The sequence below is a fragment of the Pelodiscus sinensis genome, chromosome 8, assembly GCF_052426305.1.
Source record: "Pelodiscus sinensis isolate ZL-2025 chromosome 8, ASM5242630v1, whole genome shotgun sequence".
Taxonomy (NCBI): domain Eukaryota; kingdom Metazoa; phylum Chordata; order Testudines; family Trionychidae; genus Pelodiscus; species Pelodiscus sinensis.
Genome location: NC_143059.1, coordinates 51,970,194 through 51,992,330, shown reverse-complemented (window position 1 = coordinate 51,992,330; position 22,137 = coordinate 51,970,194). Strand labels below are relative to the sequence as shown.

Here is a 22,137-nt window from a genome sequence, read left to right as displayed (position 1 = left end):
TCCAAACTGTGCTTGCATTCCTAGAATTTTCAGTGTGCTAACTGAACCATAGTAGTGCGTTGATTGGATGCAGCAGGAGTGCATGGCTCCCACGGTCACTGTTGTGTGCAATCAGCACACATCTCACTTCACGTACATGTCACTTTAGCAATACCAGTAGGAAAAAAACAATGTGGACAGAGATCATCGGAATCTTGTAACCCTGAATGTGGGCAACAGTAAACAAAATGCCTCACGGACCACACGTGGAACCCTGTCTGCCAATTACTGACTTATACCCTTCTTTTGTAGCACGAAGAGGAGAAAGACACAGGCATGGGCCAATAGAACCGCTAGCAAAAATCTTCCCATCTCTGGTGCATGGAGCATGTGTGCACCGACAGTAGGCCATTACTTAAAGAAAAAAGAATGGCTGGAAGCTGAATTAAAAAAGGAATGAATTTAACCACTGGAACAAACCATCAATGGAAGTGATAGATTCTCCATCTCTTAATGTCTTCAAAGCATGATGATATGCCTTTCCTATTGGTATACTTTTACCAAAACTAATTTATTGGAGTCAATAAAGGGATAACTTGGTGAATTTTAATGGTTTTATATATATGGTAAGAATATATGGACTTCCTCACCTTAAATTCTATGAATTCTCATTCCTAGTCCCCACATTCAATTTTAATACTGGGGTTGCACAAATCACACACAAATTATGACCTCTTGTATATCATAGGTCTTTATATTTCAGTCACATTCCCATATATTGAGCCAAAAGAATCTAGTTAGAGATAACAGAATGTCATTCATTCAGGGACTAAATTGAGTGCCATAGCCAAAGAACACGATCGACTAAGATGCTAAGAGAGCAAACTCCAAGGTCTATCCAATCTGATCTGGAGGAAAATTCCTTATTCCAAATCTGGAGATCAGTATGACTCTGGACAAGACACACAAACTACAGGTTTGGCCAAGCTTTGATAGTTCAGAGGAAGATGGAAAAAACACCAATCTAGAATACAGCTAACTAATTTTGTATTGTGAAAAAATCCTTCCTGACCCCCGCAGGAAACTAACCAAAGCCCTGATACATGTGATTTGATTGAAATCATTATATATATATATATATATATATTTAAATGTCGATAATAGCTTTGGCAAATTCACTTACCTGAGTCCAGAGCAGATACTGACACTGACTGCAGAGTCAGGATACCCTAGCACGGTACCATGATAATAGCAGTGACCCTAATTGAAAAAAGGAAGGAAGGAGAAATCATTTAGGTAATCATAAATTCTGTTCTATGCCTTGTTTTATGAGGGTCTCTCTATCTAAACCTTTCCTCTGATATCAAGCTGCAGCATCCAGAATTCCATTTATAGTAACCTTTCTGTCTCAATGAAATATTGTCATGAGCATTTTCAAAGTTTAATGTTTGACCAAAGGAGTCCACACACAAGTACCTATGACATCCCTACTTACTAACAGACAATAACTTATTAAAATGTAATAAGTTTTTTCTCCTTGGTTATGTTTTATATTAGCTAGGATATGGGCATTTTACAAAATTAAGCATTGGAACAAATCACACTGACATCAACATTTTGCTTAGATATAAATTTTCTTTAGTAAGATTATGTAAATTCATAGGAGGTAATTAAGCATACTGTGAGGTATATTAAAACTTGTCTCAAATCTATGGCTTGAAAAACTCATAGGATTAATGAAAAGTGGGTTGGTAGGGAAGCAGCTTATTAAATTAACTAGCTGAATAGCAGCACATTATTAGCAACAAGAAAACTAAAAGGGTCTTCTATTTTGAAAGGCAACAATCCTTTTTTGTGTAATGGCAGTGTTATTGTATTTCTTTAATAATCCAACTGCTTGCAAAAGGCAACCACAACACAGATACTGACTCAATAAAGATACATATCTCTCTGCAATCAAAATTAATGTTATTGTTGATTAAAGGTTACACTACATCCCCAATTATGTGACTGGCTAGAAATTATTATTGTGTTACATCCAGCATTTCTTTCACAGTTATTGTGTTACATCTTTTTTTTTCACAGATTCTTTAAATGCTATCTGGAAGCTAAAAATACTATTGTAAAAGGTTGCTATCTTATTAGTGCAAAGGAAAGTTATCACTCATGTTTCAACTGACAGTCATCTCACTATGCCTTTTTATTACTTGGTTCATTCACATTTAGCTGCATTAATTAACCTTTTCAATGTCAGGGAATGGTTTTCAATTACAGATCCTCACACAACATACTTCTAAAAGCCCACCTTGATTTCTTAAAGAAAGCGATGGAATAGCTGAGATATAAATCCTAAGCCAATTAGGTTACTTCATGAGAAAATGTTTATTTGGAGTATTTTTTAAACATGAGAATGTGACAAAATAGAGAATAGTGGGTTATACTCTGAATTAAATTTATATGGTTGGCCATGAAATACAATGAAAAAACTGTGTGTAAGTGACTTAATGTTACTGTGTCTTCATTATTTGACTCAGTAAAGTGCTAGTAACACTCTGATGAGAAAGAAAATCACAAACAAGTGGAACAATTCCACACATTAAATTATCTTCTAAAGGACTGCTTTACTAACAATTAAAAACATGCAACTGTTAGACATGACAATAATATTTCTGCTTTAAAGACAATGATCAATTAAACTCACCCAGTCCTTAACCGGAGAAAAACCTGGGCTATCATTCAATGACATTACACAAAATCACAGGACTGTACGGAACGTCAAGAGGTCATGAAGTTCAGTCTCTCCTCCATGGCTGGACCAAGCATCATCTAGACCACCCCAACAGGTGTTTGTCTAACCAGCTCTTAAAAATCTCCAATGACACCTCCCCAGGCAATTTCTCCCATTGGCTCATAACATCTTCATAAAATGCCACTGTGGCACAGTTGCGCTGATGCAGTATTTTAAGTTTAGACTTGCCTGGACTGTGAAAGTGTCTGGTGAAACAGGAAGGGGGAAGATGATTCCTAGGCTGATGTAACTGACATTATCAAACAGTGTATTATAGAAATGGTTCTTATTCTTTCTCACTCCAGACACACTTGATATTTCATTAACTTTGAACTCCTCGTCTATTCAGTTTCATAACTTCTTCAAGATCCACATGCTACAAGAAGGTAAGATTCCTTCAAATTCAATATTGAAAACAGGAAACCTATCAGATCATATCCTGTGATTGAACTAGTGGAAAATTGATTTCTAGCTCAGTAACTCAGCTGAGTTACAGTATTTTTCACCCATCCAAAAAATTTTTTATTTTAAATTACTGTACAAGTAGCTAATCCCCCTAAAAATGAATCATTTCTACAGTTAACTGATTTGTCGTATTTAAAGCTGTGCTCTGGCTTTATTTCATACCATTAAGTAATAAAGCAGTGGTTAAGTTTGACAATACTAGGGTTTTTTTAGAGGAGTATTTACTATAAAGGTTATGAAAATACAATAGTAACATCTGCACCAAGCAAGTGCTCAGATTTAGGACTCCAAATAACACAATGACCAAAACCCAATTTCATTTCTACAGCCAGGTAACTATAAATCAGAAAAGTGAATTAGATTAGAGTCCACCATAAAGGTACTTAGCCATACTGAGTGAAAAAGATATAAAATCAAATTACAGAATCTCTGGTCATTTCTTTTAGACAATACTGCAGTTGCTTTTGATAAAAAATGTGTTGTATTGGTCTCTTGAAACTATTTTAGGACACAAACTGCACCATTAGTACTATTCATTTGAGGTCTTTCTGACATCATTGTACCAAAGTACATTGTCTACTTAAAACTTTCCTTTAAAATGAATTTGTGAAGAGGAATAAATTCTATAGTCAGCAGTACACATAGCTGAGATTAGTTTGCTTCAACAGTTAACCACAAAGGTTGCATATCCTTTCCTTGTGTGAATATTAAGAATTTTTAGACCATTTTGAATTTTCTCATCTACCTGACTTTTCATTGTTTACTTACAGCAAATCACCAGCATAGACGATAGACTCCTCCTTTTATTCAGGTAGCTTATGGGAGAGGTATTGATATTACACAATCTTTCAAAAGAAGTGATCAACTATTGTCCATTGCACTAATTCGCAACAAGATATAACCACATGCATGCATGCTATGCAAATGGACACACATAAGCATGTGCGTGCACACAGAAAGAAGTTGACAACTGTACAAATGGATTGCTTTATTCTGGATATGTCTGGCTTTTCATATTGAAGATATTTCTTAGTATTAAAAATATGTGAATGAAAACACTTCCTTTTTGTCATTTAGACTCATCACTGACAATATGGAGCGAGATGCTTCTGCTGATACAGTAAGTAAATAATAAATACATATTCCATATTCCATCTGAGCTGGATCTACTCAGCCAGATAAAAGATGAACTTTATAATTAAAATCAATTAGTGCACTGTTTTTAATTAAGGAATTGATATTTGCTGTCAGAGGACAAAAAAGCGAGTGCCTTAAAACAGTACTTTATTTATAAAAAGCATTTTAAAAAGAGAAAATAGGTATTTTGTGGTGATTTTAAAGTTAGCTTGATATAAAAAAAATCTAAGAACCTGATTAAAAAAATAACAAGATACATCGGGCTCAGCTGACAACAAGGGTGAAGTGGAGGGGGAGGGAGAGGGAAATGGGCAATTGGCCTGGGACATGGAAATTTAAAGGGGACTGAAGTTCCCAGCCCTGCTGCTGTGGGTCCCATTGTATTGCTGCAGGAGTGCTGCCCTGCACAGCTCTGAGGGCTGGGGGTGCCTGCAGTCTGGGCAGTGCTAAGGGCTGACTGCCCAAGGCTTCAGCCCTTCTGCCCGAGGCCCCACCCCTTCTGGTGTCATGTTAGTCCCACTGCATCTGGCTTTTGCATTGTGGAAATCCACACAGACCTTGAAATGCCTTTATCCAACCTTCCACATGGCACTGTGAAAGCCATCTTTATTGGGCTTTCTTTTTAACTGAATAAGGTCTTCACTTCTTTTCTGTGCAACAATGGCTGTTTGTGGCCTATTAACAAACTACATAACACGTGCATTTGCAAAGAGCTGTATAAGGCTTTACAAGCAAAATTCTTATGGGCTTCAATGACAGTCACTGGTGAAATTCCCTGTGTCTCACTTTGAAAATTCCTTCCTCAAAGTTCTGGCTTAGGAACACAGGGATAAGAAGTTACCAAACGCAACAATCTAAAAAGAATACCCAGCTATCTACTTTATTTCACTGTCCATTTCCCATCCTGGCAGCACTTGTGGTATTTTAATGGCAAAGTTTTATCTATTCCTCAAGACACAAACCTTACCGTGTAATTGCGTGTGAGAATGACATCAGTGCCGTCTTTCAAATAGTGTGTTTCTGTGAAGCTATCAGCTAAGAGGCCCCTAGAAAAAACAAAAACAAAAACACACACCTGTAATGTTAGGATCAAATAATCACAACTTTTGTTCTTCCATGATTCCATCTGAGATAGAACAAGAAATTTAAAACTAAAAAAGTATGGAAACAGAATGCCTTATTACAGGTCACCATTATTAAAGTATGGACTAGTGTAGAACTAGGCACAAGATCAGGAAACATGGAACTGGTAATCACTCAAAACAGCAAAGGAACCTAGAAGGTTAGCAGGCTAAAGTTTCCTGATTAACAATAAAGTCTTTATTCAGACTGAATTTGACTAGAAGCTGCCTGACGTTCTTTCTATGAAGAGTACAAATAAACCCAGTGCAATATTGAATCCCTTATGTCAGTTTCAGTATCTTTCCAAGCAAACTGAAAATCTAGACATTTGAAATATTTTAAGAGTAATTTAGTCATGGTAAAGAGGCTGCAAAAATGATTCACATTAGAAAAAAGGTAATTTGTCCCACATTCTATCCATCATTTTGTTATTTAATGTACTATGTACATCAGCCAATGGCCAGCCACAGCTGCCACATTTACATGCTCACAGAAATGTAAAACATAGGTTTGAAAACAAACCATGGATTTATTGGACTAGTGTAATTAATTAGGTCTGTGTGGGCAATCTGGGTAACAGGGAGATGGGAGAAATGAGGTCACTGAAATATCATTAATGGGATTTTCATGAATGTTCAGCTGTAGTGTAATTCTGCTTCCTGAGAAGTCAATGGTACTCCCACTGGATGCTACTGGAGCAGAGTTAGGCCAGTGATGAATGCTTTTGAAAATTTTACCCTACAACTTCAAGGAGCACAAACCTTTTAGAACTTTGAATGTTTCAAGCAGTTCATGGAAGGGGATTATTTGTTTGTACCTCGAAGGATCTGTCGGTGTCCATTTAACTTTTGCTACATTCTTTAATCTAACAACTGATGCACCTTGTGATTTATACAGCATCTGATTGTATTAAACATAGTACGACTGACCAATGCTACTGTATAGCAAGGGCAATATCAGTTGTTTTTGAAATTCAGAGACATCTACATTCAAACAGTATTTAGCTCCCATCATCAAAGATTTCCCCAATAATTAAAAAATTGTAATTATAAGCAGAAAACCTATCCTAACATTGTCACTATTTTTCATGGTGCAAGTAGCAGCCATATTCTGTAGGAGGGGTATATTTTATGCCATAATAAGATAATGTACTCATCAAGGCACTGCTGTGCCTTCTAGCTAAAATATTAGCGGTTCTCTCTTCCTGTAATGATAGGATAATTGATTATTTTAGGCAAAAGCAACATGACCTCCAGGCACTAAGGTTAATTTACATGAGAATAGAAGAAACAAACTTGTTCCATTGATAGAAAAGGCTTGAGAGACTAAGAGGAAATGAAAGAATTCTTCTTGATAAACTGGATTAACATACACAGCCAGGGGTGGATATAGGGCAGGGCGAGCGGGGCGGTCACCCGGGGCCCCGCGCTTCAAGAAGCCCCGCGCATGTGCCGTGGCAAAGGGGGGCCCCGCGAAATTGTGCTGCCCTGGGCCCCACGAAATGGTCATCTGCCCCCGTACACAGCAGTCAATAATTTGCAAGAATAATTCAAGAGAGTGACAAAGACCATGTTCATAATGGAATTCTTTCTTCCCCACCATACCTTATCAGAAATACCTAAGCAACATACGAGTACAAGCCCCATTTATTTTTATTGAATCTTAAGCTTCTTGGTCACTTGGGCACTTTTAAAAGTTCTCTTAATGCAACATTTATGAGGTTGGCCTCCCTTTGTTTAGGGACTCAGACAACATCTTAGTAGTTTACCCAAGTAAACAAAGAGAAACGAGAAATTAATTGTTATGAAAACATGCTTCTAAGTAAAATGGGTAGAAAGTAATGTAACAGCTATCTGGGCAGTTCACTTTGCAGGGAAAAGTATATGGAAAGCAGTTGTGATGAGGACAGAGAAACTTGTCCCATGAGACTGTCAGTTGCATTAGACTGGTTTTCAATAATTGAGAGGCATGTTTGATAAAATTAACCCTTTTGTACCCAGAATATTAAAAAAATCTGAAGATTATACTATGGGTACACATACAACAACTGCTTGAAGAAAGAATTATTATTAATAAAAGACTTTCCACTTCTGACTCAAGTTCTCAGGAAGATATATAATAATGGCACTTAAAAGATTCCTGGATGATGCAATGTCAGTGAGGAAATATAAGTGATCGAAGGTGTTTTGCAAAAGAATGTCCAAACCTTGTAAATGTCCAATGCTAACTGTATCTTCTTTTAAACTACAATGAGAACAGAGATTTTTGGCACAGTTTTATAGAGTTCACAACTGCTATTTTCTAAACAGTACAACTGTGTGTGTGTGAGAATGTGCACGTGTGCATGCGTGTAAAGTTTCCCCTTGCTAAAAGCCCATAGAGTTGGGGAATCATTACTTTTGAATGCACTCTCTGACAAGGAACTGTCTTCCTTCAAATCAAGATATTGATCTGTTTTTCAATTTTTCAGCTAGAGAGCATTTCTAACAAGGTCAGAAAGGGGAATATATATTTACATTGGCTCTCAACACAGGTGCAAAAATACCATCTGTGAGTGTTTAAGGTTTTGACAAACATTTTAGTGAAATATGAAAGCTCCAGACAAATGATGATATCAAAACTAAATGTCAGTATCATCTGCAGACCTGCAATGGACCAGAGAACTGAGATTACAGAATATCTCATTGGTATAGACTTCTGAAATGTTCTGCTTTCTTTCAAAAAATGTATTTTTCATTTGGGAAGTTCATTTGTCCAACCTGGTACATCTCTATATTGCAAAGTATGGACTGTATTGTTCTGGAAATTAATATATATTTTCCAAAATTGGTGATTTTTTGCCTCTCAATTAACCCATTTCTTTCAACTTGTACACAAATGAACATCTCTGATAGATTAATATTTGTTATTATCATTATTTCATTATTCATTTTATGGTGGTTCCTAAATGCCCAATCGTGAGCAGGGATCCTTTGCACTAGAAGGATGCACTCTACAAATGTTTTTTAAAAAAATGAAAGTCCCTTTCCCAAAGAGCTTACAACCTCAATTAAAGTAGAAAATGACAAGTGGAGAAATCAAGCAAATGACGGGAAATGGAACATGAGGTAACACGAAAGACAGCAGATCTTTGCACCCCAAGTTTTAATCATGGATCTTATCTGAAATTTCAGCACGTGTTGTACTTTTCTTTGTATAAAGTCATATTTTATATTAAAAACCAGTAATATTTTTCAGTGGTTCACTGGATTGTACATGAGGCAATTTGGGTAGGAGCAAAACAGCAGATATTATGACCACACCAAGGATATGTCTGCACTGCAATTAGACACCTGAAGCTGACCAGTGCCAGCTGGCTCATGCTCACGTGACTTGGGCAAAGGGGTTAATACATTGTGATGTTCTTAAGAAAGACCTCCCACTTTGCAGAATCCTAGAGCTTGGACTCTATCCTGGACCCTGTAATTGAACAGCCCCTTAACCTTGGTCGCCTGAGTCAGCTGGCCTGGGCTTTTTTAATTGCAGTGCAGACATGCACCACGCAATTTCAGTCTTTGGGAATGGCTGCTAATTTAAGGGAAAGAATAGGGTATCTACATTCCCTTACTGCCAACACTTCTGAAAGCATCCTCATAAAGAGCAGCTGTTTGCTATTGTTACCATTTATTTAGCATTTTATGTAAGGACAAAGTAAAATCCTGTTTCCATTGCTGTTAATGAGAGTTTTGCCATTTACTTCAACAGGGCCAGGATTTCACCCAAGATGCTTGCATTAGAGGGTTTATTATTTAAATAGACAAAATATTGGTGTGACGGGGCGGGACCCGCATACCCCAGGGAAGCAGGCCCACCCTGCACTGACCCTGCGATCGCCTTTACTCTAATGGGGGCAGCGCAGGGCTCGTTAACTACGTGCGCGCAGTGTAGCGCGGCGGCGGCTCAGCTGAGCGGCGGAGCCGCAAGGAAACAGCTGGCGGGTGGCGAGGGGGGGTGGGACCGCAGGAGTTGGTGCTGGTCGACGCCGGTGACGTCAGACGTCTCCGGCTCGGCCGCGGGAGGTTTAAATGGCGCGACGGAGGAGCCGGGGGGGAGCCCTTGCTCCGAGACAAACGAAGGCGGGGTGGAAGTAGCCCAGGGCAGGGTAAGGAGCCGGCGCACCGGTGGGTTTAGGGTCTTTACCCCTCCGGTGGGACAGGTCCTGGTGACCCTGTCTTTAGGGCCCTGGGCTGGGGTCCGGGAGAGAGGGTGGGCCCGGACCCCCCTCCCCGCACTTCCGTGGCTGTAAGCACAACGACACGGAGAAAGGGGACTGGGACTGGGGACAAAAAGGGGAGAAAAAGGAGAGGTAGCAGTACGAACCCCCACAATTGGCAAGAAGATGTAACCGAGAGGCAAAGTCGATGAACAGTTCTCTTGGCATGTGCCCTGTTATTCCCAAGGTTTTCACAATAACTTATCATAGAATCATATGACTGGAAGGGACCTCAAGAGGTCATCGAGTCCAGCCCCCCGCCCTCAAGGCAGGACCTAGCTCCACCTACACCATCCCTGACAGATGTCTATCTAACCTGTTCTTAAATATCTCCAGAGAGGGAGATTCCACCACCTCCCTTGGCAATTTATTCCAATATTTGACCACCCTGACAGTTAGGAATTTTTTCCTAATGTCCAATCTAAACCTCCCCTGCTGCACTTTAAGCCCATTACTCCTTGTCCTGTCCTCAGAAACCAAGAGGAACAAATTTTCTCCTTCCTCCTTGTGACACCCTTTTAGATATTTGAAAACCGCTATCATGTCCCCCCTTAATCTTCTTTTTTCCAAACTTAATGATCTTATGAGGTGAGAGAAGGAAGCAGGGGAGGTGAGTCAGTGCTAGCCTGCAGAAGGGAATTTTGAGGAAGAGACAGGAGAGGAAAGTTGATTTCCTTGGGTCCTGGAGGAGGGAGACTGTTCATGTTGATATCATCATGATGGCTCTCAAACTCTGAGAATAATAACAAAGGTGATGATGATTAGGGCAGCCTTTACACTTCCATTCATTCCACCTAGAAGAGACAGCTCAGAAAATGCTAAATAGATTTTAACTCCAGCAAGGACCATTGTGATCATGTGAGGAAAATCCACACTCTAAGTAATGTAATTGTACAGACCTAACCCCGACTGTAGGCAGTACTACATCAGTGGAAAGAATTCTGCCATTGAAATAGCTACTGCCTCCCATGAGGCATACTGGGGAGGTTGACAAATGCCTTTGATGTTGACCGTGGAGCGTCCAGACTACAGCGCTGAGCCAACAAACAGCTTATCAGATCAGTGCGGCAGCCATTTAAATTTAAATGAAGCGGTGATTATTTAAATCGCTGTTTCATTTTCCTATGCCAGGTAGCCTAATTTACATGCCTCTGTCACCAGAGGCATGTAGTCTAGACATACCCTGACGGAAGAAGTTCTCCCATTGGCATAGGTAGAATCTTCACAAAGCACTACATGGCTGTGTAAGTGTAGATATGCCCTTTGTCTGACCTCTTGCTTAACACAGGCCATGGAGTTCCTTGCAGTAATTCCTGTTTTAAGTCCAGTATCTGTGGTTGAGACTGTTTACCTCTTCTAGAAAAAATATCTAATCTTGATTTAAAAATTTCTAGTGATGGAGAATCTACCACAAACCTGTGCCTGCTGGTTAATGAGCTTCACGATCAAAAAAGTGTCTTATTTTATTTCTAGTCTGAATTTATCTAGCTTCAGCTTCCAGCCATTGGATCTTATTCTCTGGCATCACTGGTTTCATTTATCTTCTGTGTTTCCTGGAAAATTTCAACTCCTGGATTAAGAAAGTATACCAGGTAAAATAAAACAATCAATAATAGTAACTAGGGAATTGCACCCCTTGCTCACTGTGCTAACCAATCCCCCCTCTGTCTACTGCAGTCATATTAAGTCCCCTCCAACTTGTGCCACAGCCAGAGGAGGTCCACCACCAGCCCTTCCTGCAGCCATATGGGGGCTGAAATAAGATGGTAAGGATCGGGGCTGGGGACAGGATGCTACGGCCAGATGGGGGCTACTGACCTCTTGCGCAAAAATGGCTCCTAATTAATTATGCAAATGACATGCGGCAATATGCTAATTCGCACTTCATTTGCATAGATGTAGCTATAGTGGGTGCGGTTCGCTGTCCCATGTAGTGGCACTTAGACCACTTACAGCGAGAGATAAGAATGAGTGAGTTTTACAGCCTAGGCTGTGAAACAGCTGGCTTTACAGCACAAGCTGTAGAGGCGCCTACCCTACATTCCAAAGGTCCCAGGTTCAAATCCACTCAGTGGTGATTACAGAAGCGAGGGCTCATCTGGGATCTCAACTTCATCTCTGAAGCTTGGAATGTGCTGCCTCAGCTAGGGCAAATATGTAACCCATACACCAAATGAAGTGGCTCACTGAGACAATAAGATTGAGTGAGCTCTACAGCCTAAGCTGAGACACAACTGGCTTCATAGCTCAAGCTGTAGCAGCTCCTACACTGAGGTCCCAGGTTACAAAGGCAAAGCAGCAGGGGCAGATATAGGGCAGGGCAAACAGGGCAGCCGCCCCAGGCCCCACGCTTCAAAAAGCCCCACACATGTGCCATGGTGTTGCTGCACGTGTGCTGTGGCAAAGGGGGGGCCCCCTGGAATTACACTGCCCGGGGCCCCCCAAAACTGTCATCTGCCCCTGCAAAGCAGAACTCTGGCACTAGAAGCAGCAGTGGGTCCAGAGATGGCTAGATGGGAAGCAGCAGAACATGCTGAGTGCCCTCTGGTTGTCCCCCACTAAGGTGATGACATTTGACACCTGTACTGGGTCCTGATAAAATCTTAATGTGATGTGAAAGCTCTCTCTCTCACGTGTGTCCTTGTCCTTTACCATCTTATTTCTGCTCTTTCCTATATTCCAACTGTTGAATCAGAGTCTAGCTTAGCCAGCCAAAACTTCATATTTTGTGGCACAGTGTAAGCCTGTGAACAGGAAGGGGCAAATCAAAGCAATGCCCTAAACAGTCCAATGTTGATATTAAGTTGCCAGGTCTTGGACAAGATGATATTTGAGTAAGAAGGTTGAAAGTGAAAGTCAAACACCAGGATACAACAGAGCTTGTCTTTCTCACCAATAGAAGCCGGTCCAATAAAAGATATTTCCTCATCCATCTTTTCTCTTTTAATTTGTTTTATCAGCAGCAACAATGATAGCTCCTGTCCCATCTCTACTTCTGCTCTTTTCCCCAAAATGGTCGGTTTCATCCTGTGGTTCCTGGGTCCCTGAGGTTCCATAAATTATGTCTAAGATTTGCAAAGGCATTTGTGCCTCCATTTGAAATGGAGAACAACAAATGAGAAAAGGTTGAAAACTAGTGTCCCAAAAGGATAGTGATTATCATCTTTAATGCTACCTAAAAGGCTGTCAAGGGAAATGAGGAAAGGCTGTCAAGGGATTTTTTTCCTTCTAAAAACTCTCCCCAGCTGAAGGGAAATTCTCTTCTAGAGGTTTGCTGAAAGGAAAGGGAACAAGGAATGTTGTTAAAATGAAAGCCTTACATAACATTTCAAATGCTTTAACTATTTTTCCTTCTTTTATGTATTTTTAATAAGAGGTTAAGAATTTGAATGGTGTTTGTTCGATAGGACTAAGCAGGGTAAGGTCTCAATATATCTTGTTTAATGTTGGCCAGAGATTGGTTTATGTTAACACCTTAGGACCATATAGTCCATCTAAATTAATACAACAGCCTGTAGGGTACCCAATATTTCTTGGCAGGAAAAGCTGTTATCCCCTCTTTCAAAACATCTAATGCCTTAAAAGCTGTCTAGTAGAATAAGCATTTAGCATTAGTATCAAGAGACTAAGTCATGTAAGGGCATTTCTTGAAAGCTTATAAAAATAAGTGTAACAGGCACTCAGGTTAAAAAATCAGGAAAGGTGTGTTTGAACTTCCTATTACTGCACTAATATTAAAGTTATTAAACAACAAATTTAACATATATATCCATTAGGTAATTTAATTGTCTCCCTCAGAAAGAGATGTAATTCACTAAATTGATTTACATTTTCTTTTCCGTCTCATAGCAAAGGAGATTAATACAGGAAAGTAAATCAATTTAGATGGCAAGCTACTTAACCTAATTGGATCAATTTAATTCAGAAAGAACATGGATCAAAATAACATTAATACATCCTAGTGCAGGAGCTCTGGTTCAGTTTAAGCCCACATCTGAAATTCCAAGCACTATCAATCCACAATGTTCAAGAGGGCCAAATGATTATCAATTTCTTGCACTGCAAGAAGCAGTGGAAACAAAGGAAATAAAATATATCAGGCATCGCACTGCTGAACATATGAACCCCTCCCCCCAAAACAGAAAGAAAACTAATGGAACATCAGACGTTCCTAATTAATTCTTTGAAGATAAGAAACATTCACCACCTGAGCTAAACTGCATATGTGCTGCAGCACAGTCATGGTGTGTCTACACAGCACCCTAAACTCAAAATAATATAAGCAAAATTTACGAATCTATTTCGAAATAGCTTATTTTAAAATTTGGCATGTCTACGCAGTGCCAGATTTCGAAATAATACACTATTTTGAGCCATCCCTTAACTCTCATGCAACGAGGTTTACTGGGATGGTGAAATAGTGTGACCATTATTTCGAAAAATATTAGAAATTATGGGTTGCTTGTGTAGACACGGGATAGCAATTTTGGGGTACCTCCAGTATCCCAAAATAGCTGTGCAGTATAGACGTACGCTCAAAGACAGCTTTTGCTTTTCTGTCTCTTTGAACAAACAAGTGGAGGCTTCTCAGGGAAGAATAAGCTTTGCCTACCCCGAGGTAAGTCAAATATAGTGCAGTTATAAATTAGTTCTATACTTCTCTATCAGTTTTTGCCTACAAACTTTCAGGTGTCAGCTGCCTCCATTAGTCTAAGACCCAGAGTTACATTAACAAAAAAGCTAAAGGACCCAAAAACTTGACATGTTGATTTTTAAAAAATGCCAACCTTGCATTCAAATACACAAATAGGGATGTAAGAGAATAGCCGTTTAAGTAGGTAACCGATAAGCATAAGCTTATCGGTTACCCAAACAGCTACGTGGCTACACGCAACTCCTGGGGAGCCACCTGCTACCCCGTGTGTAATCGCTGAAATTTTCAGCAGTTTCATGATTAAATCAGTTACACACATTTTAACACCCCTATTCACAAACAGGATCTTTTTTCAATCCGCTCTCTAACAGGTATGATGGTGCAGCACAGTTTAGCTTCCTATTTCCAATATAAAACCACTGTGTTCTCAAGCAGTTATACATTATCTCCAAAGGTCATAATGATCCTTCCATCAGTTAGGGAATGCCAAACAGATATAAAATCAGAGAAGCTAAAGATGGAACAGTCAAATCTCTCTGCATATGCAGGATGTTGTACAGCAACTAATTTTTGCCTTGTCTAGTTTCAAATGCCACAAGCAATACAGCCTTTATTGTTTTACAGATGTGACTGTCATGATTTGTGATATTCAGCATAGATTTTCCGTGTTTTAATTTCTCCAAGGTACACCCCTTTTATTAGCTTAAATAATTCCTCTCTTTGGTGCATGCATCCTTCAAAAATGTAGATCATTATCATGTCGGCCCTTGAACCATTACTTAACCAAGTAATACTCCCATGAGGATATGGAAGTGCCAAGAATCATGCACATTTTATACTACTGCTACATGGGAAATGCGTGGTAATGGAATCATTCTCAGGGAGCAAGGTACTAGAGGTAGAGAGAGAGCAGCAGTGACCTCTTTCTACATCATGTTGAAGCTATGAGGCCATGGAGTAGAACAAGCAGGCTGATTTTTTTTGGTTGAACGAAAAATGGCTTTTGACTGAAATTAAATGTTAATGTTGGTTGACATGTCCCTCACCCTGCCTTTGGGATGCAGTCGGGGCGGGGGGGAAGGAGGATGTTGAGCAAAAAAGTTTGTTCCCATAAAAATGTTCAGGTTTTCCAAATAAGAAAATGTTGACACGCTTTTATAAAGAAACATTTTGGGAAATTCCTGTAAAATTAGCTATTTCTAACCAGCCTTTCCCTGGAGGGATAGGCAGGGAAGAAAGTTCCTTTTCTCTTCAGTAGCTGAGGAAGCAAGGGAGAGTTTTGAAATTCAATGAAAAGACCCACTAGGTAACATACAAAAGGTAGAAATCCCATGGAGAGCAGCCTGATAGAAAGACTAACCATCACCCTCCCTCCCAATAGCAGAGGTAGCAGTGGAGATGGGCATCACTTTTGGACCTTGGTGGACCTGTGGCTAGTCCTCTAGTTAACTGGCATCTGGTAGATACAAGCCACCCCTAGTAGATTTTTCCATTCTACCTCTGTTCCATCTCTTTATGCTTTTTTTGCCCCTGACATTTTATTTAGGCAGTTCTCAGTCCGAGCTCTCAGGCAGAGTTCATATTCAAGCCAATCTGAATTAATTTTGAGAATAAGGTCTCATAAAACAATGTATCAAATGCTTTACTAAAATGAAGATATGTGACAATAGAGCTTTGACTATGTCATTCACTATTTGTACTTAATGCTCCGCTTTATGGGCGATAGGCTGCTCATGATCCATGCTCCAAAAATGTATATGTAAAGTGCTGGGGATGATGATACTGATGGATCATGTTCCCGTACCAACAGAGCCAAGTGTTTATAGGTTTTCTTGTCAAGCTTCTGGGACTTAGGACATACTCAGGCAACTAAGTGACTTACTAAGAGAAAAAGTGCTGGGTGTGCTCAGAGGCAAATCTGATTTCTTTTAAGTGACTTTTGAGGAAGACTTAGACTCACAGATATGAAAGTGATTCCTTCGTTCCTGAGACAATCTTGCCAGAGGGCTTATGAGAGTAGATTTGATGGCATCAGTGTCAGACTTAGCAGCAGGAGGCTGACACCTTGCTGCGTCCAGCCGATGTACGAGGGGGAAGGAAGTGAAGGGTTCCCTCACCTGGGTCCAACTGAGTCCTCCTGGTCTTTTCCATGAGATGTTTTTGAAGGTGAAATTCCTGCTCTTCTTGACTACAGCTGAGAAATGAGCAGCAATACTGCTCCTCACTAAGATCTGAGCTTCCCCGAGGCAATACAAACAGTGCTGGGGGTTGTTGCTGACTCATGGGTAGGAATTCTGGACTCCAATGCCCAGAGTCCTGGGCACAGTCCAGTACCTCATGAGGTACAGATGGGGGGAGGAAGTCGACACTGAAGATCTATCTAGTACTAAAATTACGGAAACACTAAGGCTATGTCTATACTGCCGGCTTTTGCTGGCAGAGAATATGCTAATGAAGCACTCATTAGCATTTGTCGCATTGTCATTAGCATATTCTCTGCCCGAGGCTTTTTGCACAAGAGGTTTTTGCACAAAATCAAGCAGTATAGATGGATCCGTTTTGCACAAAAACTCCCTTTTGCGCAATACGGATCCGTGTACAATGCTTGTTTTTGAGCAAAAAGCCTTGGGCAGAAAATATGCTAATGACAGGACGACAAATGCTAATGAGCAGTTCATTACCATACTCTCTGCTGGCAAAAGCTGGCAGGGTAGACATAGTCTAAAAGTATTAACTGTACAGGATGGCAAAAACGACTTCCACAACTAAATTGTACCTTAAGGCATGAAGCAAAAACAATGGACACACATAGATGCTGACCAGGATTAAACTTTGGTGAGAAGGAATTGGAGAGGCAAGCCATCAGCCATGCCCTTTTGCCCACTGGTCCAAGGTGAGCCAGGACACACATGTGGATCAATAAGTACTACTTTTAAATGCCCTGACTGTGGGCACAAGCATAATCCACAGCGGACTATAATAGGGCCATCACTTGACAAATGAGCAGCCCTAATCTTTTTCATGTGCCATACCCTTGATCATCTTTGTTGTCTCCCTCTGAATCTTTTCCAGTGTCACTACATCTTTTTTGTGATAAAGGCAATGGAAATGGGTAAAAAATTATTTTCTAAACCAGAGTGGCACAAAGCACTTGAGGAACAACAGAGAAAGTCCAGAGGAGAACGACAAAAATGGTTAAAGGTTTAGAAAACATGGCTTATGGAGAAAAGATTGAAAAAAATTGGATTAATTATCTTAATAATCTTAAGAAGACTGAAGACAGACATAACACTTTTCAAGTATATACATGGTTTTCACAAGAAGGAGAGTGAAAAACTGTTCTCATTTACCTATGAGGCTAACAAGAAGCAATGGGCTTAAATTGCAGCAATAGAGATTTAGGTCAGACTTGAGGAAATACTTCCTGTCAAGGTAGTTAAGCACTGGAACAAATTACCAAGGAAGGCTGTGGACTCTCCACCAGTGTGGGGCTGTGTCAACACTGAGCCACTTATTCCGGAAAAGCAGCCACTTTTCCGGAATAACTTGCCAGCTGTCTACACTGGCCACTTGCTTTTCCGGAAAAGCAATGACGATCTACTGTAAAATTGTCAGTGTTTTTCCAGAAAAACTATGCTGCTCCCGTTCGGGCAAAAGTCCTTTTCCGGAAAAACTATTTTGGAAAAGGGCCAGTGTAGACAGCACAGTACTCTTTTCCGCAAAAAAGCCCCGATCGCGAAAATGACGATTGGGGCTTTTTTCCGGAAAAGCACGTCTACATTGGCCACGGACGCTTTTCCGGAAAATGTACTTTTCCGGAAAAGCATCCTGCCAATGTAGACGCGCTTTTTCCAGAAATACTTATAACGGAAAACTGTTCTGTTTTAAGCATTTCCGGAAAAGGGTGCCAGTGTAGACGTAGCCGAGGTGTTTAAGAAGAGGTTAAACAAACAGTGCCAGGACTGGACTGATTGACTTAGCAATGTCCCTTCTAGTCCTGCACTTCTGATTTAACAGGTTACATGAACATGGTTGTGGGCTTCATTCAAACTCAATGGATAAGAGTCCTCATTACAAAAAATAGCTACTACTATTGGCACTAAGTCGTGTCTTGTTGATAAATTTCAGCACATAGATGTCTTCTGGAACAGAACTCATTGGCACGGCAGTATGATGCTGCTGCCACTGCTACATAGAATCATAGAACACTAGAACTGGAAGGAATCTCAAAATGTCATCATGTCCAGTCCCCTGCCCTCACAGCAGGACCAAGTACCATCTAGACCAGGGGTGGGCAATAATTTTTGACGGGAGGGCCACTGCATCATTTTGGAAAGTGGTCAAGGACTACACTCTTCCATGATATGAATAGAGGAGGTGCAGGGTCTGGGATGGAGGCTGGGTGCAGAAGGGAGCTTGTGGTAAGGGACTGGGGTGCAGGAGGGAGTTTGGGTGAAGAAGGCAGTGGTGACTTGCAGCACTGGAAGAAGTACAGGTGGTTGGACTGTGACCTAGGGCAAAGGATTGGGGTGCAGGGGTTTGGGATGTGACTTTGGGCAGGGTATTGGAGTATAGGGTCAGAGGGAGGGTATGGGTTCAGGAGGGGGACAATTTAAGCACATTGCTTCTTGGCCTATCATCATAGATAAAAGAGAACAATTTCTCTCCCTCCTCCTTGTAACACCCTTTTAGATACATGAAAACTGCTATCATGTCCCCTCTCAGTCTTCCCTTTTCCAAACTAAACAAGGCCAATTCTTTCAGTCTTCCTTCATAGCTCATGTTTTCTAGGCCTTAATCATTTTTGATGCTCTTCTCTGGACTTTCTCTCATTTCTCCACATCTTTCTTGAAATGTGGTGCACTGAACTGGAAACAATACTCCAACTGAGGCCTAATCACCACAAAGTAGAGGGGAAGAATGACTTCTTGTGTCTTGCTCACAACACTCCTGTTAATGCATCCCAGAATCACGTTTGCTTTTTTTGCAACAGTGTCACACTGTTGACTTATATTTAGTTTGTGGTCCACTATGACCACTATATCCCTTTATGCAGTACTCTTTCCTAGACAGTTGCTTCCCATTCTGTATGTGTGAAACTGATTGTTCCTTCCTAAGTGGAGCACTTTACATTTGTCTTTATTAAACTTCATCCTGTTCCTTTCTAAGTGGAGTACTTTGCATTTGTCCTGATAAAACCTCATTCTATTTACTTCAGACCATTTCTCCAGTTTTTCCAGATTGTTTTGAATTATGACCCTAAGCTTCAAAGCATTTGCAATCCCTCCCAGCTTCATATAATCTGTAAGCTTAATATGCGTACTCTCTATGCCATTATCTAAATCACTGAACAGAACCAGTCCCAAAACTGACCCACAGTGTCAGTTTGGTGGGTTTTTCTAGAGTTCAGAGGAACAGTGGCTTGTGGGAAAGAAGGAAAAGAGGCTTTTAAAACTAACCCATATATTGGGCTGCTTCTGACAACACTGTGTAATAGCCTGCATTCAAAAGCAAAGTTGCGAATCTGGGTTTCCGGTCTCCAAATCGTGCACTGTGGCATGCTGCCTAGTCTGGCTGAGAACACCAGGGCTGTGTCTACATTGGCACCCCTTTCCGGAAAAGGGATGCTAATGTAGACTTGGAATAGGCAAATCCGCGGGGGATTTAAATAACCCCCGCGGCATTTGCATTAACATGGCTGCCGCTTTTTTCCGGCTTGGGGAAAAGCCGGAGAAAAGCGCCAGTCTAGACGTTATTCTCTGGAAAATAAACCCTTTTCCGGAGGATTTCTTATTCCTACTTTCAAGTAGGAATAAGAAATACTTTCAAGTAGGAATAAGAAATTCTCCGGAAAAGGGTTTATTTTCCGGAGAATCACGTCTAGACTGGTGCTTTTCTCCGGCTTATCCCCAAGCCGGAAAAAAGCGGCACCCATGTTAATGCAAATGCCCCGCGGATTTGCCTATTCCAAAGTCTACATTAGCATCCCTTTTCCGGAAAGGGGTGCCAATGTAGACACAGCCCATGAGTGGTCATTTTTCAGGTTAGTTCCATTAAGGATTAGATCAGAACTCTGAGATGTGATGAAGTGAAGCAGGAACTGAGGGAATAGGAGATATCCCACATTCGTCCTAAAATAGAAGTACTCTCAGCAATTTCCCAAAACTCTTTAAAAACTGCTCTTCAAAATAAGTCAATAAATAAATAAAATCTCCTGTGGGCGGAAAGTAACCAGGAAAGCTGAGACTTAGCCTCTCTCCTCCACTGCACACAAATCCATTGTTGACAGTTACTTTGATTTTTAGGGCTGACAGGCCTGGGAATAAAGCTTGGACATCCAACATATAGATTACATTAATCTAAAAACAGTGAGATGTAGGATCTGTTTCTGATTTATTCTGCAATAACAGAAAACTTCCCCTTCCAGCCTTACACCCACACAGAAAAGCGATTCAAAATGCAGCCCATTAGTTTCTTTTTATGTATCTAATTAAATCTTGCTATGCCAATTATCTTCTTTATTTTCTTATTTATAATTGTAACCTTTTAACTAATACCCTACAGTATTGCCAGCCCCAAACATACAAAACTCACAAGCCAACCATATCATGAATTTGTCTTAAAATAGTATATTTGGGGTCCTTTTTATTTGCCTTCTGATTTTTGAGGTTTCAGAGCTCATGATTTCAAGAATTTCTCCGCAATTTCCATCTTTTTTTTAAATGAAATCAGAGTCTTCTGTAATCACAGGATTCCAGGATCTGGAACTTTACAAACACCACTACATATCATAGGATTCATGATGAAATCATGAGAGTTGGTAATACTAATAACTATTCAGTGAGAGTGATCTCTGGACCTTCATCTAATTGCTCAAGCATAAAACAGCTGGCAAGCCCCAGGATAGTGTAAACCTGGCATACCCGGTTTATGCCACTTATTCCTCCATTCCTGAGTAAAGGGGCATGTCTGTGAAAGAAGGGCATGTTCTGGGGCAATGTCCAGAACACCTTCCACTGTGGCCAACGTTGGCTGCCAAAACAGTATCTCCGGCTGTCTAATGAATTCCAGGAGCTGAAATTGACCAGACACAGAGCACTGGAAAGGTATCTCAGAGCTATCTTCTGGGTTCACTTTAGATGTGCTGCAGGTGCTTTCATGCAATCATGGCACTGGCCCTGTATCTTTATTTAAGGTTGCTGCTTCTACTCCTCTCCCAGATAAAGATTCTGAATGATAAAATATTCTTTTTCCCTATTTTGCTCTCAGTCTTGGTTAGGGTATTCTTATAACAATTCTTGATATGCATGTTGAACTCTTCCATAAATATTGGGGGGGATCGGGGTGCAGGCAGATATACTAAAATATAACTAAATTGCTGTTGATACCATCATAATCTATTAATACTGCAGCATCTCGTTGGTCATCTTGACATTTACATTAAATTAGTTGTTTCCCCAATTGGTAACCATTTGGATTACCATACACATTCACTGAAATAAACAAGTCTATTAAAACTGTTTTCTGCAGCAGGACTCTAGTGAAAATATCTTCAAATATTCAGCTGGGCTAGCTTGACAGTGGCATTTTTCAACTCTTTTTTTCATTACAATCTACAGACTGAATGATGTATGGTAATGAGTTTCCCATGCTCATGCATCTAACATCACTATAGTCATACAATCACTCCTTATTCTTTAAACACACCATATCCTTTCCCTCCATTTAATTATCTTAAGT

The 22,137-nt window shown here is 40.3% G+C and overlaps 1 protein-coding gene and 1 long non-coding RNA gene across 4 annotated transcripts in view; one reads left to right on the top strand and one right to left on the bottom strand.

Moving 5' to 3' along the window:
• The window catches only part of ADAM12 (ADAM metallopeptidase domain 12), a 308,214-nt gene that overhangs the window by 122,531 nt on the left and 163,546 nt on the right, over window positions 1-22,137 (bottom strand). For all 3 annotated transcript variants that reach the window (XR_012905666.2, XM_025188248.3, XM_075935285.2), the window contains exons 4-5: window positions 5,337-5,415; window positions 1,163-1,239 (exon numbers count right to left, since the gene is read on the bottom strand). Coding sequence is in view for 2 of the 3 variants with exons in the window: in XM_025188248.3 (XP_025044033.2) it covers window positions 1,163-1,239; window positions 5,337-5,415 (156 nt within the window). In the remaining variant the exon portion in view is untranslated. The remainder of the gene's footprint in view (window positions 1-1,162; window positions 1,240-5,336; window positions 5,416-22,137) is intronic.
• LOC142830434 (uncharacterized) lies at window positions 9,550-12,660 on the top strand. Its single transcript, XR_012905667.1, has 4 exons — window positions 9,550-9,632; window positions 11,217-11,335; window positions 11,421-11,509; window positions 12,548-12,660. It is a non-coding gene; the product is annotated as an uncharacterized LOC142830434 (long non-coding RNA).